Genomic DNA, 21,165 nt, shown 5'->3' with positions numbered 1-21,165 from the left:
GTGTTTTTATGTGCAGGTGTGTATAGCTGTGTTTAGGAATTTGTATGCCTTTGGACGTCAAGGCCAGAGGAAAACCTTGGGTGTTATCAGGTCTCATTTACCTGTTTGTTTTTGAGACAAAAGTCTCACTGGGACTGTGGCTAAGGTAAGGTGGCCAACATGCATGCTGAGATCCTCCTGTCTCTACTTCCTGAGGGCCAGGACTACAGCGCTCCTCACCACTCATAAATCAGGTCTTAATGTTTACAATGGCAAATACTTTACCAACCCCATTTTAGTTTTACTAATTAAAACAACAAAAAAGTACCCAAGGAGCTGAAGGGGTTTGCAGCCCTATAGGAGGATCAACAATATGAACTACCCAGTTACCCCCAAAGCTCGTGTCTCTAGCTGCGTGTGTAGCAGAGGATGGCCTAGTGGGCCATCAATGAGAGGAGAGGCCCTTGATCTTGCAAAGATTATATGCTCCAGTACAGGGGAATGACAGGGGCCAGGAAGTGGGAGTGGGTAGGTTGGGGAGCAGGGTAGGGGGAGGGTATAGGGGACTTTCGGGATAGCATTTGAAATGTAAATGAAGAAAATATCTAATAAAAAATTGTTTTGGGGGCAAAAGAAAACAACAAAAACAAATATTGATATGTAGCCTGGGTGGCCTTGAACTATGAAGACCAGGCTGGCCTCAAATTTGTAGCTACTGGATTGCTGCAGGGAAAAAGAAAACAACAAAAACAAATATTGACATGTAGCCTGGGTGGCCTTGAACTATGAAGACCAGGCTGGCCTCAAATTTGTAGCTACCGGATTGCTGCAGTTCCAAGAACTGGGATTACAGCGGTCCAAGGGCTTGGGCAAGTGTCGTCGGGGGAGGGGGATGTTAGCCCCTACTTGTTGACTGCTGAGATTATAGTCAGCCTTTGCAGCTATTCAGTTGAGGGCCTGGAAAATGTGAAGCTGAGATGAATTACTTTGGTGTAGTTTTTCTAAATCCCTGAAACTGAAAAACCTACTGATACGCTGGCTGTTTTACAGCATTAAGCTTGGAGTTGACTGTTTTACAGCAAAGTAAATGAAACTATCTTTTCACATTTTAAGACAGTGTACTGGCTATTTTTGTGTCAACTTGACACAGCTGGAGTTATCACAGAGAAAGGAGCTTCAGTTGAGGAAATGCCTCCATGAGATCCAACTGTAAGGCATTTTCTCAATTAGTGATCAAGGGGGAAAGGCCCCTTGTGGGTGGGACCATCCCTGGGCTGGTAGTCTTGGGTTCTATAAGAGAGTAGGCTGAGCAAGCCAGGGGAGGCAAGCCAGTAAAGAACATCCCTCCATGGCCTCTGTATCAGCTCCTGCTCCCTGACCTGTCTGAGTTCCAGTCCTGACTTCCTTTGGTGATGAACAGCAGCATGGAAGTGTAAGCCGAATAAACCCTTTCCTCCCCAACTTGCTTCTTGGTCATGATGTTGTGCAGGAATAGAAACCCTGACTAAGACAAATTGGTACTGGGAGTGGGGTATTCCTGTGACAACCTGACCATGTTTGGGGGAGGACTGTGGAAGGACTTTGGAACTTTGGGCTTGAATATCCATTCGTTGCTAAGAGCTCTGTCAGATGTTGTGTAGGAGCTTGGAAGATAATGCTGAGAACAGTGCAGAAGATGGAGGCCTGGTTTGTGAAATTTCAGGGGGAAAATTAAAGACTCTCTTCAGGGCCATTGCTGTTTTTATTGTGAAGATTTTGTAGTTCTGGTTAGCTGGGGCTGAAGAATCAGCTGTGATTAACAAGATACCAGAACTACTAAAGCAAAAACTTTGCATTACTGGGACTATTGATGCTGGTTAGCTGGAGCTAAGAAATTAGCGGTGATTAAGAAGAGACCAGCATCGTTGAGGTGACATCTTCTGGGAAGTGTTTTCTGAAAGCACAAAGAGGCTGTGTTCCAGAGATAGGCAAGGTTGTACTCCTTCTGCAGTGGGACTTGGTAATGTGTAAGGGTCACCCAGGTGGTACTGGTTTTGAAGGCATGAAGGGGTCACACAGCAGCTCAGGCTCGGCACTGTGAGAGGCCATGGAAGGCCATTGGTGAAGGTGCAGCCCCAGTTGTAATTGAAGGCCCAGGACTGAAGGGGTCATGCAGTGTTTTGGAGATTCCAGTACCACGAGATGACCACCAAGAGCAGCAGCAGCAGTGGAGTACAGGCATCTGGAGCCCAGAGGACGACGTGTGTGCTACAAAGGGCATGGCTGGAGAAGTGACCCAAGCCCTTGGAGGAGCCCAGAAGATCGTGAGTTGGATCCCAGACGTTGGACGGTTGGAGATTGATTTTTGCTTTGATTGTGACTGTGCCCTGATATTTTCCCTCTCGAAGGAAGAAACTGTTTTAGTGGAGCCCACAGTTAAGAGACTTTGGATTTTAAAAGAGATGGATATTTTAAAGAGATTGAAATTTTAAGAATATGTAAAGACTGTGGGACTTTTAAAGTTATTTAGATCTTGGGGATGAATAAGAATGTAAGGGTTGAGGCTTACTAGTGATGTGTTTGTGTGTCAAGTTGACAAGGGGTCAATTGTACTGGCTATTTTTGTGTCAACTTGACACAGCTGGAATTATCACAGAGAAAGGAGCTTCAGTTGAGGAAATGCCTCCATGAGATCCAACTGTAAGGCATTTTCTCAATTAGTGATCAAGGGGGAAAGGCCCCTTGTGGGTGGGACCATCCCTGGGCTGGTAGTCTTGGGTTCTATAAGAGAGTAGGCTGAGCAAGCCAGGGGAGGCAAGCCAGTAAAGAACATCCCTCCATGGCCTCTGTATCAGCTCCTGCTCCCTGACCTGTCTGAGTTCCAGTCCTGACTTCCTTTGGTGATGAACAGCAGCATGGAAGTGTAAGCCGAATAAACCCTTTCCTCCCCAACTTGCTTCTTGGTCATGATGTTGTGCAGGAATAGAAACCCTGACTAAGACAGACAGTATTGAAAAAAAAAAAATCGGAAGGCCTAGGGGCTACAGCTCAGTGGCAGTCTTGTTAGTATAAACCCTAATATTAGTATAAGTAATATTAGTATTAGTAACCCTAATGTTAGTATAAGCCCTAGTATCATACCCACACGCCACACACACACAATCCCCAATCCAAACCAAATGAACCAAACACACTCAAGTGTACACATACAAAATGCTCCCAAACTGAGAGAGCATATAAAACTAAAAACTTTAGTATTCAACATATTTATAGAGCCAGAGACTGCCGACTGAGTAAGTCAGAAACATCTCAGAAGCATGTAAGCTCTGTGTGACTATTAACACTTTCCTCCCCTTACCTTTTCAAACTTCAGTTTCACTGGCCTAGGATTAGTAGCAGTAACAGCTTCAGCAATTTCTTGACCAATCTTAAAAGACTGCTCCTTGGTGGCTCCTTTCAGTAGTACAAACATACTAAGAGATTAAAAATATAGCAGGTAATGTGGAAGTCATAAGAACAAATTTCATCAAGAGTTACTTCCTGGCTAATAAACAGTCTAAAGCAAGGATGACCTACTTGCCCTGACTGTTCTTTCTTAAGTTGCTTTCTTTCAAGGCTTTCCTGTCTAACTAACTCCTTCCCCTTGACACTTACAGTATACCTTGTTACAGCTCTGAAAGGCTCAGCTCCGACTAAAATTCAGACACTGAAGCTGCCAAGGATCATCCCTGGACAGCTAAGGTTGTGTATGGTGCACAGTTAAGTCAATCAAAAAGGGTCTTTTAAAACTGTACTCCTGCCCCAGAATCTGTAATAACTTTCTGTTATTACAGATTAATTTTGGGTTTTTTTTTTCAGGAATTTTGTATAAATGGGACTATGCCATACATACTCTGCTGGGTCTGGCTTCTTTCTCTCTGGATACCTGAGAGTCGCCTATGATGTTGGGATAGCTAGCTCCTTTTTACGACTGGGTATTTCACTGTATGAATGCACAAACTTTCTATCTATTCCCTTGACTCTAATGAGGAAAGTTCCAAAGAAGGTTTATATACACATTTCTGCGTGGACATCCTTTTTCCTTTTCTTAGGCACACATATAGAAGTGGGATTGCTGGTTTTTATGTATGCTAAGAGTGTGCTTAATACATGACCAAACTATTTTTATCATGAATGGTTATTATTTTTAAGTTTTTCAGTTGCAGTGATGAATATGAGCATTTTAAAATCAGGATGCATATATACATATATTTGAGAACAAGTAAAATTCAGCAGTGGTGACAGACATCAGAGGTGGAGCTGCATGGGGTGCTGGTTGGGGAATAGAAATGCTGTGGCTTGGCTAGAGTGGCGGCTGGCTCATCAGGCAGGCTCTTACACTTTCATATAAAGTAGATACATGCTACATATTTCTACTACAACCGTGTTTCAATAAAAATCGTGTGTGTGTGTGTGTGTGTGTGTGTAAGGAGGGTGGGGGGAGAGATCAATACACGAAGTATTCACTACTTTATCAGACGGGCCAAGTGACTGCAGCATGACACACATACGTGGAATAGCACTCCCTCTATGTTCTCTAATTCCTCCCATCTGTCTCCTAGAGCACACACTCTCCAGGACCAGATGTAAGAAAGCACATACTGTGTAATTCCGTTTATATAAAATACTTGAAAAAATAAAACTAATCTACAGTAACAGAAAGTGAGTCACGCTACCCCTTGGGTCAGGAGTACAAAACCTAGATATGTGTAGTCTGTGTATGAACAGACACATACACGCATACTCACTAGACTTTTGAAATTTATTATATATGAGGTTTTACCTAAGAGTATCAATGGGCTTGTCAGTAGATGCACTGTTTGGCTAATTTGATTTGGAGCTATGCTTCAAGAGAACTGGCTTAGATGAACGAAAAGTTTTGGTGATAGTACAGAGATGACTAGTCTAAAAAGGAAAAGATGTCTTTGTTCTCACTATTGCTTGTGAGATGTCAGGCCTGCCTGGCCTGGAGCTCACTATGTAACCCACTGAGCCTAGAACTTGGAGTAACCCTTCTGCCTCTGCCACACCTGAGGAAAAGGTCCTCCATCAGAGTCTATTGTCACTGTACTTTTAAATAACATTTATCTTTGGGTTAAGAGGTTCAAGTACACATTTAGAATATTAATTAGTATACATAATAGGGAGTAATTGGGGATATAAATGCTGCCTAAGAGGACTTTCTTAATTATGGTCTGATGAATTTCCCAAGAGATTCTGATTTCATTTCCCTACCCTGTAAGTATATATATTCTTATTGGAAGTCAATCCCTTCACTGACTATGAATTACCCTTATAAACAGCTTGTCATTGGCTGAAGCAGGTAATATCCCACCGGATGGAATAAATATGAATGAGAAGCATTACCATATGAAGTAATGGTTTCAACCATGGTAATATTTAGTGTTCCTACTAATTACACTTAAGTGGGTAGCAATAAAAACTGCTCTAGTGGTAAAACAGCCTCCTCAGTTCTTTAGATCCCCCACAGATGGGAGCCAGGACTCTTTATAAATCATGAACCTTGAAACTGAGGGAGGCAGTGGTCACTGATCAGCAGTTACCAAACTCCTCCATTCTGCTGATGAAGTAGTTGAGGCATAGAAGCTCAGTGAACTGTGATTGGCCATGTTAATAAACTATAGCTGACAGATTTTTAGATCCTTGTGGCTAAGATCTCTTTCACTCTGCCAAGCATTAGTTATTATTTCTAAGGCAGTTTTTCAACCTTTTATCATAATTATCATCCCAAAGAAAGCGTTACTTATTTTTTAACGAAAGTAATTATTAAGAAAGACATATATTTTGGGAACTTTTTATACTTCTAGTAACTTACTTGTACTCTGCTGGGGTGCTACTGTTCTTGTTAGAATGCATATTCTAAATGAATTGTCCTTGCACAGATCAAGTAATGAATGATGGCCAAAGTGATACTGTCCATGGATTTCACTGATTGGAATCTCAACATTCCTGTGAAATCTGATATATAGAAAAAGCACTTGCTAAGAATCAGAACATGGAGCTCACATTCATGTCTCAATTACTGACTAGCTGGTGATAATTTCTCACCTAGGGGTGTGAACTGCCAGCCTAAATAATATCCAACTTTATCTTTTCTTTTGTTCTGAGAGCCTGTGAGTATTGGACTTTGTTTGAAATTATTTTTCAATATTTAAGATGTTTATATAGTTGTTTTAAAGGAAGGGTCTCACTGTGTAGTTCTGGCTGGTCTGAAACTCTAGGTAGATTAGGCTGGACTTAAACTCACGGAGATTCATCTGCCTCTGCTTCTAAAGTACTGGTATTAAAAGGTGTGCACCACTCCCTGTGGCTTGTCTCAGTTCTTAAAGATCTTAAATGGTAGATAATGTGCAATAAAAATCATTTTAACTTATGATTCTATGTGCTAACAACCAACACATATAGACTTTGGGTTAAAAGTAATAGTTTAAGTATTTAAAGTTTTTTGCTTTTCTACTAATTTTACAAAGAATTACAACATAACAAAGTTTGTTTTAGTAACTCATTTTGATATACTACCAAGCAGAATTTTAGTTGAGCAGTGAACTGCCCAAAGACAAACTAGGAGGGACATTAGGTAATACTGACAGAGCTTGGGAAACAGCAAGCTACCTCTGTCTGATGGTAATGGGAAAGTGGTTACAGGCAACAAGGTCTCACTTAGCATTAATATAGTGTTCACTTTATATACACTTTAAAGGACTGTAAGATTAACACTGTTTAAGGATCACTTACAGGTTATCTTTATTAATTAGGGACACTATCTCCAACTGCTCTGTTGTACTAGACAGTGATCAGAGGTGCTGAGGGAAGTGCTCCAAGCACGAACACAATGTGACTCCAAATGTACTATGAAAACCATTTAAAGGATTTCAAGGTGCCATACAAGTAAGATGTTATATAAACAACGGGACCCTGAAAAATGGTAGTGTAAGTAACAAAGCAAGCAGGCTGGAGTTAGTGATCCAGGATTCAAAAGCCATCCCATTCTTTGCCAGGACATGAATGGGCTTGCAGAAGTCAGCACATTCTCTGGGATCCAATGGGTAACTGCATTTGGCTGTTTCTTCTCTTAGGAGGTCAACAGATTTCATAAAAATTTAACAGCTTAAGGCTTTGGTAACTGCCTTTTAAGTGCGTGGGTGGGTGCACGCGTGCTTGTGTGTACATGTACGCAGGCGTTTATTAGGAAAGAGAATGACAATGAGTGCCCCTTTTTATTGTTTTCTACCTTATTCTTAAGACAGGGTCTCTCACCAAACTTTCCTGATTTTCCTGCAATGCTGGCAGCCAGGAAACTGGAGATATTCTTGTCTTTGCCCTCCTTACTGCTGGGGATACTCATGTGTCCATGTCTAGCTTTTAATATGGGTGCTATAAATCCAAATTCAGGCCTTCATGGTAGTATAGCAACTGCCATGTTGAACCATCTCCCTAGACTGTACTTGTTTGCTGCTGCTGCTGCTGCTGCTGCTGCTGCTGCGACCACCACCACTACCACTATTTCTTTAAGGGACTTAAATACAGAGACTCAGAAGAATTATCCAACCAAAAGATCATATGGACGACAACAATGATGGAGGAGTGTTATTTAAAAGGATCTCCCCTAAGCTATTTCAAACACCAAAAAGAAGATACAAATATATGTAAACAAAACAAAAAATTAACAAGAAAAAAAAACCCACCCTCAAACCAATGCCCCAAACCCAAATATAACCCTCTAAATTCATTACCTGTCAGTATCACCGTAAACAACCCTAGCACCCCATTTCTTGGTATCATTCACTAGTTTAATTGCTCGTTCCAAGGTCTCTCTGGCTTTGTGAACAATGCTATCACCAACCTGTTGATGATACAAACACATTGGAAATGACTTAACATAGCTCGGTAAGAGTCAACACATTTTAATAATACTAAAATCTTAATTATTAGATATTTTAAAAAATGAAATAATACAAAAAAATAACTACCAGTGCATCACAAAGTTAAAAAATGAATTTAAAAGAATCTGTGACTATAGACTTGCCTTTGACTATGTCAGGACATAAGAAGGACTTCACACGTTTACAAGGAACATAGGTATGTTTGATTCTTGAAAGAATAAGCCTTGTGTTTGCAAAGCCCAAATAACTGTTTGTTTGTTTTGTTTTGTTTTGAGACAAGATTTCTTTGTGTAACAGCCCTGGCTGTCCTGGAACTGTCTACTGTAGACCAGGTTGGTCTTGAACTCACAGAAATCCGCCTGCCACTGACTCTTGAGTGCTGGGATTAAAGGTGTGCATCACCACATGTGGCTTTTCAAAGCCTCTCCTTTATATTCATATAATCAACCAGGGTACAAAGTACTGTGTGTTGGGTCCAAGTATAAGGTAGGTGTATCTACCTTATTTTCTACCTAAATTTCAAAAAATTTCTGTTTATGATAACTTATTAAGTGCTGAAATTAAATCTCTGAGATTGATTATACATAATTTTTGTTAAAACTGAGTAAAAGAAAAAAGTACACAATTATATAACAAATTATATTTGCAGTGTTTAATTACAAACAAGTAAGTACATAAATATGCCCACAGGGTTCTTTCACTGTGACCACTGAGTTTTAGCAAGGATAAGGGCACAAGCTGATAAAAAAATTCTAGGCCTTAAGCAATGTGAAACACATCTTCATTAGATTATGTAGTTTGGTAAATTAAAGAGATTTTAATTACTAAATTAACTGAGGTCAAAAGACAGAGAAGACTGCCATCCAAATCAAATGGAGCATTTCCTTTGAATTTTACAGTAAAATTGTGCATTCTTGTCTTTTTGCTAATAACCAAACAACAGTAATAATGATACTTCCCTTTTTGTTCCAAAACTTGAAATTCCCAAACTAAATACAGATCTAACAGTATTCAGAAAGCTGTCTAAAGCTGTACTGCAAAGGAAACTATAGTATATGAGGAAAGGAACAGCTCATAAAATGGAAGCAAAAATTTGATTTGTATTTTAAGTTAAGATAATATATCATATTGAAACTTTGAGAATATTAGAAAATGACAACTTAGTACATTAAAACACACTGAGAATCAGCATGCATGGTGGTGCATATCTTTAATCCCAGTAGTTAGGAGGCAGAGGAAGGCAGATCTCTACAGGTTCCAGCTAGGGTTTCACAGTGAGATCCTGTTTCAAAACAAAACGCATAACCAGAAAACCAACCAACAAAGCACTAAATCATGTTATCTAACTGTAACCACAAAGTTTTAATAAAACGTTGAATCTCTGCTCAACCCAGAAGCCACCTTCTGCCCATGTTCCCATCTTCCTTGTAACACTGGAGTTACAGGCATACTATGTCTACCTTAAGTGGTACTGGGAAGCTCAAGCTCTCTAGTGTGCATAGTAAGCCCCCAAGCACTGACTGAGCTATGTTCCCATCCCTCTTCTCTCCCCTTCTCCCAGTGAACCATCTTTCTAGCCTTATGTTGGTGCGTGCATGCACACACACGCGCGCACACACACACACAAATGTGTGTGCTTGTGATTGTAGCATACACAGGAAGGCAGAAGATAACTCCATGGAACCCACTTTTCTCCTTCCACATTTTTGTAGGTTCTAGGGACGGAACTGAAGTCACCAGGCTTGCTTCATTAAGCAGCTGACCTGATGAACTCTAATGTCAGCTCTTGAGCAAGTGTGAGATTCACTTTGCCTCTTGTGAGCTGTGCATAAGACATGTGTGTGCAGTGGCCAGGGGTTGACATTAGGTGTCTTAGTCACTTATTTCCTACCTTCTTGAGACAAGGTCTTCCATGGAACCCAGAGTTTACGCAGTTAAACAGACTAGTCAGTAAGAGCCAGTGAGCTCCAGGGATCCTACTGCCACCACCCACTCAGCACTCGGATACACGTAACAAGTTGCTGCTTCTGACATTTCCTGTGGGTCCCTCATGTTTATACAGTAGGCACTTTACTGACTGAACCATCTCTCCGGTCCATGGGATGATTTTTCTTTAATGTAATATTTGGACCTAACTACCAAATTAAAAGGAGCTAGTCATGGTGCTGCATACCTTTAATCCCAGCACTGGGGAGGGAGAGGAAGGCAGATTTCTGAGTTCTAGGCCAGCCTGGTCTACAGATCGCTGGTAGCCAGGGCTACCCAGAGAAACTCTGTCTTGAAAAATCAAAACAACAACAAAATTAAAAGGAATTATTTAGTATCAAAATTACTGTAAATACTATTATAAACTGGCACTGAAACCTTATGCTAGTAAATGTGGAAATATGCATATAATTTAAAAATTATTATTAAAATAAGAAAAGATGCATGAAAAACTAGTATGTCATGGAAATGACACTTTAAGGTTTAGTAACAAAGCAAAATACTTCAGTAACTACTCTCTTATTAAATGTGTTACCTCAATACACGGCATTCTCCCGGAGAAATTAGCAGCCGTATAGCCAAACGTGACATTTGCTATCAGCTTTAGTCCTAGCTGACGGGCATTGAGCATCCGTGACAGGGCTCTGTCCTGCTTGTAAGACTTCATTGACTGCTTCACCATCAATCTAGTCTTCAAAATTTCTTCAAGCATTCTTGGTAGAACACCCTTTCGTACAGAAGGCTATCATAAAGGAGAAAAAAAGAAGAATGTATAACATGCCTCAGTCACATTTGCATGCATCTAGACTTCGGTAACTAAGAAGGAAACAGGCATACAACGGCCAACTGTCATAAACAGAAACATGCTACTAACAGAATAACCACAGGACTAGTAGCTGCCATTCACAATCATCACAGTTTATTTCTGTTGAAGAGTTTTTTTCTTCTAAAAGGTTCTGGTATTGTTTAAAAATTGAATGCAGCACTTCTATATGAGCTCTTAGAACTCCAGGAAGCAGGATGTCAACTAGTACATAGATAGCCATACAACAAACTCAGAGGGAAATGCTGTTCAAACTCTGATCGAGACCCCCATCCTTCTAGAAAGACACATGGGCCTTGTATCAGTCATAAACCACCTCAGTTGGTAAAGCGCTCACCCTAGCGACCCCACACAGTGCTCTGCAGGGAACTCCATTTATCTACCTTGGAAGAGTGATGAGCTGGGTTGACTCTGCTGACATTCAAACCTGCAGTTCCAGGGACTCTAGGTATTTCAAATCTGATGCTTAGAGCACTAAGCCATCCCCTCCGGCCTACATTTATTAGCAATCTGGAAGAGGGGATGAATAATGAAGTGATAACATTTGTTGTTGCCAAAAAAAAAAATCATTTGTATTAATCAAGACTAGGGAGGATTTATGAGAACTCTGGTAGGAATGAAAACCACAAAACAGTATTAACTGATGATTCACAGACACGTGCAAAATAACGCATGTCAAACTGAACAATTAAAACTCCAGTTATAGGATAGTCACACTTTTGAAAATTAAAAAAATTATTCTTTTTAAACTTTACATACTAGGTCAAAATGTAAATGGGGTTTTTAAGATGCTATTGAAGGGAGCTTAAGCAAACACCCACACACGTGACAGAACACGTAGGTCAGTCTCTAATTCATTTGGTGTACCTTTAGAAGCCAGCCCAACTCTCCCTCTAATTATTAGTTCGCATCAACTGTGAAAGCCTTTATACTTATATACTACTATATTACCATCATTGTGCCAGCCCTTCCCCACTGCCTTTCCTAGCAGATCCTGCTTACTTCAGGTGCTCTCCTACAAGCCTCTACTTTCCACATGTAACAGACGAAGCCGTGTCTGTGTTTGGGTTTCAGTTTCCATTCATTTCCCTGCAAATGATATGCTTTACTATTCATTATGGCCAAATACTATATCTATATCTATATGTCTCACACTTTTTAATCCACTTGTCTACTGATAAGTAAGATGGTGTCCAGGCTGATCCTATTGCTTAGCTGTTGTGAACAGTGCAGCAAGAAGCAAGTATGCTCTTTTGTATGCTGACTGTCTGGTTTATCCCAAGCAGTGATGTTGGATTCCATGCTAGTGGTGTTTTAGTTTGAAAGGCCTTCACAGCATTTCCACGGCAGCCATGTACAAGGCCCCTTTCTGCTCTCACACGTGTTGGCCTTTTTTATTTTCTGAACAACAGCCTCGCTCACTGTGGTGAGGAAGTCTTAGTGCAGTCTAACTTACACTTCCTGATGGCCACAGACACCTGGAACCTTCCTATTCTTCTTTGGCCACTGCTATCTCTTTGTGATCACAAAGAAGATTATTTACTGACTGGATTGTGTGCTCATCTGGTATTCGGTTCCTTGAGTCCTTTACATATTTCGGACACATCCTGATCCAGGCTATATCTTTACTTGTGATTAATCCTAATTGTTTACTTTGCTGTAAGAAGCCTTGGAATCCTATTTGTTAATTCAAGTTTTGAGTCTTCCTCAGGAAACTGTTACCTGTATATCTGTCTGAGCACAATGTGCATGTCTGGTGCTCAGAGAGCCCAGATCCCCTGGAACTGGGCTAGCAAGCAGTTGCAAACCAGATGGGTGCTAGGAATTAAAACCAAGTAACAGCCAGTGCTTTTAACCACTGAGCTGTATAGCCCTTTCAATGCCTTCTATATTGAATGAAAGGTAAGAGGGTTGTCGTTTCAGTCTTCTACATATGGATAATCAGGTTTCCTAACATTGTTTGTTGACATGACTTTTTTCTTATATATATTTTTGGCAGTTTTGTCAAGAATAAGATGGCTTAGACAAACAGGTTTATTTCTAGGTTGCCTATTTTATTCTATTGGCCTGTGTTCTTTTTATGCTAATCCTATACCATCAAGTTTTTATTACTTTGGCTTTGTTAGTGTATGTGACATTAGGCATTCTGAGGCCTCCCCTCCACCATTACTCTTTTTTGCTTAGGACTGGCTTTTGCTATTTGATATCATTTGTGTTTCCATAAGACTTTTAGGGTCTTTTTTTCTTCTTCCAGTTTTGTGAAGGTCATAGGTACTTTCACAGGGACTGCATTATGTAGTTCAATTTTGACATTATTTCATTTTATCAATATTAACTATTTCATATAGTGTAGTGATGTTTTCCCATCTTGTTGTTCTTCAATTTCTTTCTCCAGTGTTTCATAATTTTTATTTCCTAGATAAGGTCTCACAATGTAGCCCTAGCTGGCCTGGAACGAGCTCTATAGACTAAGCTAGCTTGAACTCATAGATACCTGCGTAACTCTGCCTCCTTAGTGCTGGGATTAAAGGCATGCACCACCATGTCCTGCTTACTGCTTTGCAATTTTTATTGTTGAGGCCTTTCACTTTTTTGGTGAGGTTTATTCCCAGGGTTCCATTCCCCTATTAAGAATAGGATTGCTTTCCTGATTTCTTCCTCATGGAGGCATAATATTTTAAGATATAATACAAAAAGAACCATGACCAAATATGTAGAAATGCTATTTTAAAATGGATTTTTTTTTAATCATGGGAGAAAAAAAACCCCATCAAAACAAATCAATTCCAATTTCTCCAACTTTACCTACACCAAAAGCTGGGGATAGTCTATTCCAAAAATCTCTAAGAAAGGAATATACCATGAACTTACTGCTAAAAATTTTCTTCACATCTGAATTGTAATTAAAGTTCAATATCATCTCTTAATTGGTAGAGAATGATATTTTTGATAAGTACACCAGAATGAATTGGAGGGTTGGTGGGGTCTGCCTGTTCCATCAAACACCATTCATACCGGTAGTATACATCAATTCACAGCTAGGGAAATTGAAAAGAAATGAAGTTGGCATATAAGGGGTAATACAACTTCTGAAATCTATTTTCTTTATTCAACTAGAAAGGTTTCTTCAGTTTTCTTGAGGAGAAAGTATATAGAAAATAAAGGGCTCTTGTTAGTTTGAATGTCTTTTTAAAGAATGCAGTCATTAAATATGTTAGTTTCATTCTATCTAAGAGAGCATCGATTTTATTTAAAATAATGTGGAACAGCTGCAGGCTGTATACACTAAAGCAACTGAACTCTTTACCAGTTAACATCTTTGACCGTCACACTCTAAGCATGTCTGCCAGATTCTACAGAGGTAGATGCCGTAGACACACACTCCCCTCAATAGTTCATTAGTTAAATCCAAGTCTAACCAAAGCAAGATGGTTATTTTTCTTCAAAATTGTTTCCCAGAAGATTTTGGTTTTGATTTTATGAGAGAAAAGTCTTCAAGTAGTATAGCCTTATGTGCCAACAATACCCAAACCTCGACTTGCTTTCTTAAAGGTAAGCCACAGTTGACTCCTTTCGTTTACAAGCGAGTATTACCTTGACGAAAGCTACTCCATTGGGGGACACTGTGACGTCATGCCTAATTTGGTAAAGTAAATCTGGAGGTACTCTTAGAGAGGTACAGCCAAATTTGAACTCATCATACCTGTTAAGAAAGAAGATGTTAAGCAGAGACTTCCTCAGAGCTTTTAGACATTTATAAAATTTAATCACAACTTCTCTTTCAGAAATGAAAACATGAATTTATGTAACTGGCAATATGGTTATTTGGTTTATTAACAAAAATTCTTCATATATGTACGATTTATAGAAAGAAGCATTTCTTTTCTTTCTTTTCTTTCCTTTTTTAGTTTTTCCAGACAGGGTTTCTCTGTGTAGCCCTGGCTGTCCTAGAACTCACTCTGTAGACCAGGCTGGCCTCAAACTCAGAGACCCAACTGCTTCTACCTCTCAAGTGCTAGGATTAAAGGCATGGGCCACCACCATCACACCAAACAAGCATTTCATAAGTGGCAGTACTTTACTACTTATGACTAAATACACACTCAAATACAAAATTTCAACTCAACATATAATCATGTTACATTAAACTCCCTAAGGAAAAATTCAAGTATAAGGTAATTTCAAATTTTCTTCTTAATAAAAGAAAAATAATGATACAGTTTCCATAAGTATTTCCTATGAGAGTTGGATCACTAGATGTGGTCTCAAGTACACAAAATAATTTAAAAAAAGATTCTATATTTCTTGAAATTAAGAAAGACATCCACTCCTTTGACAATTTAAAACATTACTCTTGTTTAACTTATTTGAATTAATAAACTGTCAATCGTTTGAAAAATCACAGCATGTTTCTAAGACAGAAGAAACTGACAACTGGAATCATTAATTTCAAAGTACTGCAACGGAAGCTGATTTAATAAACATAAATCTCATTGGAAAGAAGACTACTGATATCCATGAAGAATAAAACAGAAGATGCGAGGCTCGTCTCTCTCTGCTCATGGCTCTCCTCACATGAGCCATTTGTCTACAAAGCTAAACTAATCACACCACAGTTCATGTCCATTAGTAAGACAACTGCAGTAAACGGGTTAGCTGGGCTATATTCCAATTCATCTTATTCTTAAGAACAGTGAAAAGTCTATAATATTAATGCAAATAAAGTACTATAACATGGCTGTAAATATAAGAAAGAAATCTTACTTTCCCAAATTCTCTACATGGCCAAGGCAAGTGGAAAAGCAGTAGTTATATGCTATCACAATTGAAGGATATAGTGACTGGAAATCCAGAACAAGAACAGAGTTGCTATAGAAACGAGACTCAGGCTCCATAATGAGGGGAACACATTGTGGGGCTCTCATTTGGGATCTCTGTTGAATACTAGGTGTCACAGGAATATAGTTCATTGGTTTAGCAATACGCAACATCATTGACTCCACACGGTACTGCAAAGAGAAAAGGATACTGCTTAAATAAAAATATACTGTTCATATATATGCATATATGTATGGTTTTCTACATTTGTTAAGTATTGTTTAGTCAAATTTCCAGGTGTCACTAAGATTGACAGAATCTTTATTTTTGTTAAAAATATCGATTAGGATTTAGAAGATGCCAAACTTATAAAAACGTAAAGCGTAAAACATGGGGGAAATCATCTTTCTTGGTTTCCCTGCTGGTAAGGGGCGATTTTAATGATACTACAAGACTCAATCACTCAAGTAAGAAATCTTACTTTCCCAAATTCTCTACATGGCCAAGGCAAGTGGAAAAGCAGTAGTTATATGCTATCACAATTGAAGGATATAGTGACTGGAAATCCAGAACAAGAACAGAGTTGCTATAGAAACGAGACTCAGGCTCCATAATGAGGGGAACACATTGTGGGGCTCTCATTTGGGATCTCTGTTGAATACTAGGTGTCAGTATTCTGATAACAGATAATACTGATAACAGATACAAAGTTTAAAAAATCTAATCATTTCAAAGAGGCCAAAACCAAGTATCTCACTTGGGTAGAGCTTTAAAGTGTACAAGAAAAATTTCTACCTGTGAACCTCTTGTTAATACATGTAAAAACTGAATGCCAAAAAGTCTGGCCATTTCACTGGTTTTCCCAATTAGGTCCAGCTGTTCTAACATCTGGAGATTTCCACGGACCCGGCTGACATAATGATCGACCATTTTCCATCTGTCAAGAGAGAGCGCACGCATGAGTACAGGTAAAGTGAGGTTACTGAGGGGGACGTCACAAGGTGAACCTTTAAATCCGTATGTCAGGACCGTACAAGGAGAAAACTAGTAACAATATATAAAATTTAAACTAGTACTTATGATAAGAAGGAATTGTAAGATAATTTGTTTCAAAACTTTCCTTGATTTTTTGATAACCCAGGCCCAGTTCTCTATTTCTATTAGCAAAAAAGGGTTTATTTATCCTGGATAATACCTAACTAGAGGTGGCAATACATGAATTTAGAACAGTTCTACCATCCCTAAACAAATCATCAAATGTAGGTTATGGTGTTAAGTTGAATATAAATGTTATTTATAGGTTTATGTATTACTTTTTCCTTGAGCTGTCACTGAGCGATAACCAACTTCTCTGTAAAGATTTAATACCAAAATCTACTCCTTACTGTAGGATTTTGTTTTGCTTTGTTTTGTTCTGTTTTTCAAGACAGGATTTCTCTGTGTAGTCCTGGCTGTCCTGGAAATAACAATGTAGGCCAGGCTGGCCTTGAACTTAGATCTCCACCTGCCTCTGCTTCCCAAGTGCTGGCATCAAGGGTGTGAACCATCAGCACTCAGCCCTTACTGTAGTTCTACATCACTTCCCTGAGGTTCCTCAAAAACGGAATGGAAGATGACTAGAAAACATGAGAGAGAGAATGAATGTGGATCTGGGTAAGTGGGAGAATGGCAAGGATCTGAGAGGAGCTGGGAGAGAAGGAAACCAGAATCAGAATATATTGTTTTAAAAGTATTTTCAATATAATTGTTTTTTTTTCACATACATGAGTTGTTTTTTAAATGCAGTATCTTTTGCATCTTTACCATCATTTACTCTTGTATTATTTTAATAAGCTAGAATGCACTAATTTTTAAAAACTGAACACCTGCCTTTCTTTTTTCTTCTTCTGGAGTCTAAGTCCTGTCAAGGTAGAAGTGTTTCTAGAGGAAACACCTAGAGTCTGGTGTGCAGCACTGCAATCACAGACCTGGCATTAAACAGATGAACAACAGGTCTGCTAAGGGGCAGGGTACTTCTCATCCCAGAACCCTAGCCAAGGAGCTCAGCTGCTAAGGAAGACACAGGACACCACTGCTTGCCTCTGCAGACAGGCAGAGGACCTGTCTGGACCCAAACTGGTAGTTACACAAAGCAGAGGTTCTCCCCACTGTGCTAAGAATAGGAGTGCTGAGAAAGCTCATGTCTAGGCCCCAGAAATCAAGACATTCCAAAGACTAAAGTTGGGCTAGGAGAAGCTAGTAATGCACTCCCTCCAACCCACTCTACGACTTACACAAGACAACAAGGAGATGATTTCTGTTATATACAACTATAATCCTTGCACTTGGAAGATTGAGGGAGAATTCCAAGTTTGTGGTCATCCTGGGCTACATTATAGTTCAAGGCTACCCTAGGCTATGTACAGAGATCCTGTCTTTAAAAAAAAGAGAGAATGAAAGAATGAAAGGAAGGAAGAAATCAAATGAGTTGGACAAATTAGAAAAATGTAAATTACTGTTGATTTATCAAAAACAATGAAGGACAGATAGGGAAGGCAATCAAAATCTTCATAGTAGTTAAGAAAGAAAGAAACAAAGCAGAGCTCAAGCCTAGAGTGAGACAGTAAAATATCAGTCAAAAGCATTTTCTTTGTTTCTTTTGATAAGTGAGCGTTAGGATAATTTATTTCCAGCAGATTTGCAGTAGATGAACTTCTAGAGGAAGCAGAGAAAGTTAACAGACACTAACTAAGCATATGGCCCAGAAATGTGTCAACTATAGAATTGAAAATATATGTTCACATAGACTTGCGTACATATTTATAACAGTTTTATTCATAGTAGCTACAATGCACACTGGTGTCTCTATTAAGAGTTGAATGAATAAACTGTGTATTTCATATAACTGAATATTACTGAATAATAAGAACAACATGCGACATATTGAATCTCACAACAGTTACAAGTTAAAAAAATTATATTGAATTTCATCACAGAAGTCCAACAAAAATCAACAGATTACTAATATTTCTATTTATATGAAGTTCTGTAAGTGGCAAAAATAATCAGCTAATAGAAATCTCCTTGGTATTTACTGGATAGTTAGGTTTTGAGTGGACCGATTTGTTTAAGAGCTCTCTCCTGTAGTTAGTTCTCTTCCTTATGATGAGGCTCTGGTTACAGAGTGAATGCACACATACAAAGTCAGAGACAACAGACGTTAAATGTGTGTCTTTTATTGAATGTAACAGAAAGCTCAATGATACTGACTTTTAATTTTATTTTAAAAATTAACTTTATGTGTACAGGTACTTTGCTGGCATGTGTGGCTATGCACCATGTGTGTGTCTGGTGCCTGCAGAGCCAGGAGGGCCCTGGATCACCTGGAACTGGAGTTACGGACAGTTGTGAGATGCCACGTGGTTTGCTGGGAAATCGAACCTGGGTCTTCTGGAAGAGTAGTCAGTGCTTGTAACTGTGGAGCTATCTTTCCAGCCCCTAATAATGCTGATTTGAAGGAAAAAAAAAAAAAAAACCATACCACATCCTCTTGCGTGGTGAACCATTACCTGTAGAGATCTGTCTTATTATCAAACCAGTCCGACAAGACTCGGAAGGTAAAGAGGGGGAAACGCTGATGGAGAACATGAAAGCTCACATTTTCAAAAGTGTAGTTAGTCAGGGCAACCTAAAAAAAGGGCAAAGCAGAATTATAATTATTATTTTCTTTATGTAGAACATTTGTTGCCTTTTACCAGTCAACCTAGCTCATCTGGTTTTAAAAAGACCTAATACCACTTAGAACTTTCCACAGAAGATATGGAAGTTAATTGCAAAGATTATCTGTTATTAGTGAATCATGCTCAGCTTACAAGACATAACATTTTTCCAAGTTTACAACTCATAAAGTATAAAACAGGGATTTTTAATTTCGACCCTATCTCAGTACAGTGATCCAAAGTCACATATTTTTATTTAAGATTTCTGTCATCTGCAGAACAACATCACACCTCAGCATTAAGTACACCGTCTCTCACACTGTCTGGAAAAGGTAGAGAAGGCAATGTTGTTGAGGTAAAGACCCGACAAGTTTAATTAAGGAAGGAAGGACTGCCAAGACACTGCTAACAGCAGAAGAAAGCCCACTGTTAAAGCAGCGAGTAGAACACATGTATCACAGATCGACTTAGTGGTGCGGAGAATTAATCTACATGGTTTTCTCAGAACTCAGACAAGGAGCAAAGAGATGAAAATAACAGAAGGGACCATATGGGGAACACATGACTAGAAAATAAGAGTGTTACCATACAGGCAAATCAAGTTCTTAGAGGAAGCTGAAAAATCTCAACAGTCAAATCTAACACTCTGTTCTCTGTATTGCCAAAATCTGAAAGTGGATGATTTAGAAGGTCTGTAAATTTATTCAGTTTTCATGGTAACAGTCATATATTCCTTTAAGCAGCTAATATGTATCCAATGAAAATTATTATCTAAGAGTCAGTCAGTTTATCATTAAGGGCTCAAGGTCCAGTGGGAGCAGAAGATATTTTATGTTTATAAGAATCACACATTATAAATTGCCAAGCATTATGAAAAAAACAAATAAAAGGTAAAAAGATTAAAAAGGAACCTTTAGAACTACTCAAATCCAGAAAACCTAATTTGAGTATCTCTAGTATGAAGTAAATAAATACTCAAGGCCAGCTCTGGTCTGAAGGCTTGATTGTCTAGAATGGCTCGAGATACAGGGTACAACTAGCATTCAGGACTTTAAGGAAACTGTCAAATTGCCAGTAATTAAACTTTTAAGAGGCGAGAGGAATTTTTACATGGGTTACAAAAGTCACGCAAAAAATGTCACTCAAGGTAGCATAGCGTGTAATCTGAGTACTGGGAAGGAGAAAAGATCCAGACCAATGAGAAACCCTGTTTCAAGGTACAAGGTGGATGGCTCCTGAGAAACGATACCCATGTTGACCTCTGGCTTCCACAGAGAGGTGCATACGCAAATCCTGTGTGTAGCACACAAAATAGCACCGTCCTCAAGCAGATTCACTAATGCACTATTTCAAATTAGATTACATGTGAGCACAACTCCCGACTCATGGCACAAAGAGGAAATGGGAAAAAACCAAGGTTACCTAAATTTTGTATAAAGAACCCACTGCCTTATCTGGCATGGGTAGCATGCGAAAGTGTTCCAGCATGCTTGCAAAGTCAGTGTTGAACATAAATTCAGGACAGCCACAACAATCAGTGAAGAGAGAGGAAAAAAAAAAAGAAATTTTATTATGAAAACATTTTAGCTATTATTACCCAAAAACAATCAAATTATAGTAGGAAACTTATATTTCATTTAGAGAAAACAGACAACTTCAAAGACGTAACACCTAGTAAGCCCCACAAGTGTATTTTTATTGTGTGTAAAATAACTATTTCTATAAAGAATTGCAAAGTAATGGGAGAATTTGTTGAAATCATTTAACCCAAAAGCCCATCCAACTGGATGCTAGTATTAACTATTTCTAAATATCTTCTCTCCAATTTTGCCTAGTATTTAAATTTATTTATTTTGAGAGTTTCCTTCCTAAGGCTACACTAGATTTTCTTAATGATGAAATTCCACAATACTGAACATAAACCTCATAATACTCCATG

The 21,165-nt window shown here is 38.9% G+C and overlaps 1 protein-coding gene across 6 annotated transcripts in view; it reads right to left on the bottom strand.

Annotated features, from left to right (window-relative positions):
• The window catches only part of Rev3l (REV3 like, DNA directed polymerase zeta catalytic subunit), a 149,767-nt gene that overhangs the window by 14,374 nt on the left and 114,228 nt on the right, over window positions 1-21,165 (bottom strand). For 4 of the 6 annotated variants that reach the window (XM_085842783.1, XM_085842784.1, XM_085842785.1 and 1 more), the window contains 7 exons: window positions 19,077-19,195; window positions 16,324-16,465; window positions 15,475-15,719; window positions 14,305-14,413; window positions 10,423-10,629; window positions 7,752-7,861; window positions 3,317-3,431 (listed from right to left, as the gene is read on the bottom strand). In XM_085842783.1, the coding sequence (XP_085698909.1) occupies window positions 3,317-3,431; window positions 7,752-7,861; window positions 10,423-10,629; window positions 14,305-14,413; window positions 15,475-15,719; window positions 16,324-16,465; window positions 19,077-19,195 (1,047 nt within the window). Of the gene's footprint in view, window positions 1-3,316; window positions 3,432-5,833; window positions 5,977-7,751; window positions 7,862-10,422; window positions 10,630-11,093; window positions 11,221-14,304; window positions 14,414-15,474; window positions 15,720-16,323; window positions 16,466-19,076; window positions 19,196-21,165 lie in introns of those variants that run through there. The other 2 variants (XR_015048410.1, XR_015048411.1) reach the window with 2 other exon arrangements.

Source organism: Mus caroli, unplaced genomic scaffold, assembly GCF_978045245.1.
Source record: "Mus caroli unplaced genomic scaffold, Mus_caroli_1 scaffold_9, whole genome shotgun sequence".
Classification (NCBI taxonomy): Eukaryota; Metazoa; Chordata; class Mammalia; order Rodentia; family Muridae; genus Mus; species Mus caroli.
The sequence above is the reverse complement of the archived record's forward strand: the minus strand, read 5'-3'. Positions and strand labels throughout refer to the sequence as shown.